The sequence below is a fragment of the Aptenodytes forsteri genome, unplaced genomic scaffold (assembly GCF_000699145.1).
Source record: "Aptenodytes forsteri isolate BGI_AS27 unplaced genomic scaffold, ASM69914v1 Scaffold119, whole genome shotgun sequence".
Classification (NCBI taxonomy): domain Eukaryota; kingdom Metazoa; phylum Chordata; class Aves; order Sphenisciformes; family Spheniscidae; genus Aptenodytes; species Aptenodytes forsteri.
In genome coordinates this window covers 11,749,187-11,754,108 of record NW_008796165.1, presented here as the reverse complement: position 1 = coordinate 11,754,108, position 4,922 = coordinate 11,749,187, and the positions used below count along the sequence as shown (strand labels likewise).

Below are 4,922 nucleotides of genomic sequence, written 5' to 3'. Positions count from 1 at the left end.
CCTGTACTCAGCACTGGTAAGGCCGCACCTCGAATACTGTGTTCAGTTTTGGGCCCCTCACTACAAGAAGGACGTTGAGGTGCTGGAGCGTGTCCAGAGAAGGGCAACGAAGCTGGTGAAGGGTCTGGAGAACAAGTCTTATGAGGAGCGGCTGAGGGAACTGGGGTTGTTTAGCCTGGAGAAAAGGAGGCTGAGGGGAGACCTCATCGCTCTCTACAGCTACCTGAAAGGAGGTTGTAGCAAGGTGGGTGTCGGTCTCTTTTCCCAAGTAGCAAGTGATAGGATGAGAGGAAACAGCCTCAAGTTGTGCCAGCGGAGGTTTAGATTGGATGTGAGGAATCCAATTCAGAAAAATTTCTTCACTGAAAGCATTGGAACAGGCTGCCCAGGGAAGTGGTTGAGTCATGATCCCTTAAAGTATTTAAAAGATGTCTAGATGTGGTGCTTAGGGACTTGGTTTAGTGGTGGACTTGGTAGTGTTAGGTTTATGGTTGGACTCGATCTTAAAGGTCTTTTCCAACCTAAATGATTCTATTCTATTCTTTGATGCAGTCATTTCAGACTACCTAGGAATCGCACCTATTCTACTAACAGAATCATGCTGAGGATTCCTTAGCCATCAGAGCACTGAGCATTAGCTCTGGTAAGGGGAGAGAAAGCTCAACTAATTCAGTCTTGAGCCTCTGCAGATAAACAAAAGGCAATTTCTAATATAAGGTTTTAATTTAAATTTGCTTGATTTGCATTTGAACAGTAAGTTTTAGGTCTTGGTACATATTTTAACAAGTATGAATAATCCACACACACTTCAGACTATTTTTTTTAAACCTACCCTGAGCAAAGTTTGAGTTTTATTCACATAAGTTTCCCATAGATTTTCTGCTTTTAAGTGAACTCCAGTTTCAGCATAGGCATGCAACATATTAACAATAGACTTTGATACATAATAAAGAAAAGTTTCTACATCTCTTCCACCTTAACAATCACCTCAGGCAGTCTGCTGTTTGTTGAACAGATTAAGGTAGTGTGTACCTTGTTTCCTTTCACAGTTAACTGCACAACCTAAAATAAGCTGCAGAAGCCTGCCCAGTTCAGTGGGATCCGAGTTCTCAGATATCTGGTTTAAGTCCGGAATAAGCTCTTCTGAAATCTGCTGACCCAAGAACTGGAAAAAAAAAAAAAAAAAAAAAAAAAGAAGAGAGAAAGCAGACTCCCACTTCTGTACAACATGAAAATCTGGTATCGTGTAAGAAATCTGGACTCAGTAAGCCATCCAGAGAAAATGGTCTATTAATAAGTTTGTTACCGTAACACTTACGGAAGGGAAAGATTTTAAACATTAAACGTGGAGATACACACTAAAAATATTGGCTTATGAGAGAGTACATAGGTAGCAGTATCAGATTAGGAAATCTGAAGAGGCCTAGATAAAGCAGATGTTCTTAACTCATTTGTTAGAGGGCTTCATACATGAAACCCAGATGCCATGCACTGTGCCTCTCCTGGGCCAGCAGAGACTGTTCCAAATGTCTGTCTCCATCCCTCAGTGTGGATGTGTGTTTGGTGGAAGGGGTACTCAATCCACTGCTAGCCAATGACCTTTACCACACTTGGCACCTCAGATTTTTCTCTGAATAGGCCTAAATTTAATCTAAAGTAGACAGCATTAAAAACTATATGCAAAACACCTAGCAATTATTTAGTGCAATGAAGTTATGCACTTTAGTAAGAGTTCTATAAAATTGTTCTGGCAAAACCACAATTTTTGCAAGTCTATTAACTGGGGGGTTAGTTAACCGACCATTTATACAAGAAAAAGTGACAGTAGTAAATTAAAAGTTCTTGGGCTAGACCTCAAATATAAGAGAATTGATTTATTCTACCAACATAATTAAAAAAAAAAAAAAAAAAAAGACTTAAAAATGCTTCCAAATTCAGTTGCTCCTTAATCCTTCAAAGCATTCCTCATAAGCTTAAAGAAGTTCTACTTCTGGGCTTGCCAGAGCGCCTCAGCCCTGGCAACATGAAAGGGCTTGGCACATGATATCACAACTAAGCCCAGGAAGCCATAAGATCATCTGGCAAGTTTTTCTATGCCATATCCGTCACATAACTGTAATCAAGCTCCATACAAAATTCAGCTTTTTTTTTTTTTTTAAAACTCAAAAGTGATTATCATAAAACCTAGACTAGGGTTGCCGAATCTGTTCTGTTGTGTAGAGAAGGATTAAAACTTCACTAGACAAGAGCAAATATGAATGCACACACAAAAGTCAACAGGATTCTGCAGCTCAAGTCCTTACGACATTCACCTGGGCAATGACAGAGATACGGTTTCCAGATTATACTCCAAGAGTCTTATTTAAAATACACCTGCTCAGATTAATTTTATATTCACCCAGACCTCCCACTTAACCAGATAATTATTATACACTTTCTGCCAAAAAAGTCCTTAAAATAAATTACTTTGTCAAGGAAAAAAAAAAGCTCGGTGAAGAAGGACAACAATCATCACGTTTAATTATTAGAACAACAAAAAAATTGCTGCCTTTTTCATACCTCGTGATAGTAGTCCATAATTCCTTGCAGTATCTTCTTCAGGTTACTGGACTAATTGTTGTACATGAAAGATAAGGTTACAGGCTTTTATTAAAATTCTTGATTTTGCTGAAATTAAATAATAATTTATAATAAAATGTTTACATAGCAGCTCTACGAGACAACCCTATAATGACAGTGGAAGAGAAATATTGCAACAGAAAATCCCCGTGCAACAATGCTGGAAGGCACTTAAACTATCAACAGACAGTTAAGTTCATTTAAAATAACCTAAAAAAGGCTGAGCTTAATTCTGTAGTTTTTGGACTGCTACTCTCAGGACAGACACAATATCCAACCCCACAAACTTTCACTAACTTCAGTTTGGAATACCTTTATTCTCCAGTTGTCACCAACATCATCTTTAATGCGATTTAGCCAAGATGCATCAAACCAAGCAACATCTCTGAAACAAAATTAAATGATTAAATATCAGTAAGCACACACTTAAATAAGATACCAGTTTCCCAGCATTAAATCATCAGATGTTTGACTACAGTGTCTAATAAGGCATGAATTCCTGGAGATTGCAAGTTATACCTATGTCACAGGAAATTTCCATCCTGCTGGCTGAATTAAGACACCACTTTCCAGGGCAGGAAGAATTTCTGTATATGCTTGAGCTAGCTACAGCTAGGAACAGAAGGATGTGAAGGCCTTTGTCATGCTGAATTTTTATACCTGACAAAGTGATCATAATGATGTAAAGAAACATCCTCTTTTGACTAGTGCTGACATTAAGTTTGGTACCTACTCTTGCACATTTGGATCTTCCAACATTCGCTACAATTCGTCAAAGGCACTTATCAAGAAAAAAAACATTTTAAACTACTGGCATTTCATTTTTTTTTTTTTTACGTCTTTGGTTCTCCTGGGCAGCATAATTCCCACTTTGCCAGCATAAATAAGGATGAGTTGCTGAGCGAGTTGTTTACACACACTGAGCTGCCTAACAGTACAATTACAGCATATCTAACAATATCTTAACTTTTACACCGTACTGCTGCTTCACTGGTCTCAAAGCACCTAATAAAAGACTATTATCCCCACTTGCATATCAACCAACTCGGTTGTAAAGAAGTTTGTCCAAAGCCTGTGGCAGGCTAGTACCATAAACACATGGGAAGTGACCCTCAGTGATTCTTCACTAATCAATCCTAAATCAATTTTTGCCATGCCCCAGGAAAAGGGTGAGCTCTGTCTTTACACAGCACATTTAAAACCTTTTCAAGCAGACAGGGGGGTTTCTGGGTTTGCTTTTTTGGGTTTTTTTGTTTTGTTTTGTTTGGGGGTGGGGGTGGTGTTTGTTTTAAATAATTTCTTAGTAAACAAAAATATAGTTTGAGCAGGAGATGGTAATTCAGACTTCTCCTTTATTATCTGAGACAACAACAATAAAATTGCAATGATGACTTGTAGCATGATACTCCTTCAATAAAACTCAAGTTACAACCCTCTGAAGTAATTGCAAATTTCAAATCTAGTGTGTCACTCAACCCAGTACCATTTGTTATCACACCAGTAAAATAGGAATGATTTTGCTTTTGCTTAGCCCGCTATTATTTTTAGTAATAAAATTGCCATTGAAGTTTTATGATTCTTTTTTCCACACAAATAATAAGTTATCATTTAAATCCTAGAACTTAACTCTAAATCAATTGAGCAATCCCAAGAGGAAGAGAACACAAAGACATGCCTTTTGAATTTTTAGTTCCTCGTTCCAAAGAGGAACATCTTGCCTGAAGCATGGATATCCATGGAAATAGTGTTGATGGGAAAGGGAAAAAGATCATATCATTCTTGCCCAACTACCCTTAAGTATGAATTTAATACTGCAGTATTAGAATAACTTCTCATCACCTTCTCCATTCTACCACATTATTATTCAACTATTATATCATCCCAAAACAACAATATAAAGGTATATCTTATCTTCTGCTATAAACTGTCTACCCTAAGTTTCTGTCTACTTTAACTGTACAAAAAACCTTTGGGTAGCAGAAAGCAACTATGCATGTCAAACACAAAGACCTCAAGAAATTAAATACCTCTTCTTCAAACTTAAGTATCAACTTACATTTGGTGAAGTACCTGCGCCATGGCAACCCCATTAGTCAAGTCCTGAACATCTCTGCAAGGTGCAGCAGTATGGAATGTCTGCAACTAAAAAGAGGGGAAAAAACATTGTTTCTCGCCCAGTAGACAGGTACAGGAAATTAGTTACCATTTTTCTTTTCCTCTTTAAGGCACAAGCATTTAGCAAGATGTCTTTCTACTGGAGGCAGCTGAAATCCTTTTGAACTATGTAGTTTTTAAGCCAACCC

At 37.7% G+C, this 4,922-nt stretch overlaps 1 protein-coding gene across 1 annotated transcript in view; it reads right to left on the bottom strand.

The window, feature by feature from the left end:
- The window catches only part of HOOK1 (hook microtubule tethering protein 1), a 21,644-nt gene extending 16,722 nt beyond the window's left edge, over positions 1-4,922 (bottom strand). The window contains exons 1-4 of the mRNA XM_009287412.2: positions 4,676-4,922; positions 2,932-3,004; positions 2,560-2,610; positions 1,033-1,165 (exon numbers count right to left, since the gene is read on the bottom strand). Coding sequence (XP_009285687.1) covers positions 1,033-1,165; positions 2,560-2,610; positions 2,932-3,004; positions 4,676-4,698 — 280 coding nt within the window. The 5' untranslated portion in view covers positions 4,699-4,922. The remainder of the gene's footprint in view (positions 1-1,032; positions 1,166-2,559; positions 2,611-2,931; positions 3,005-4,675) is intronic.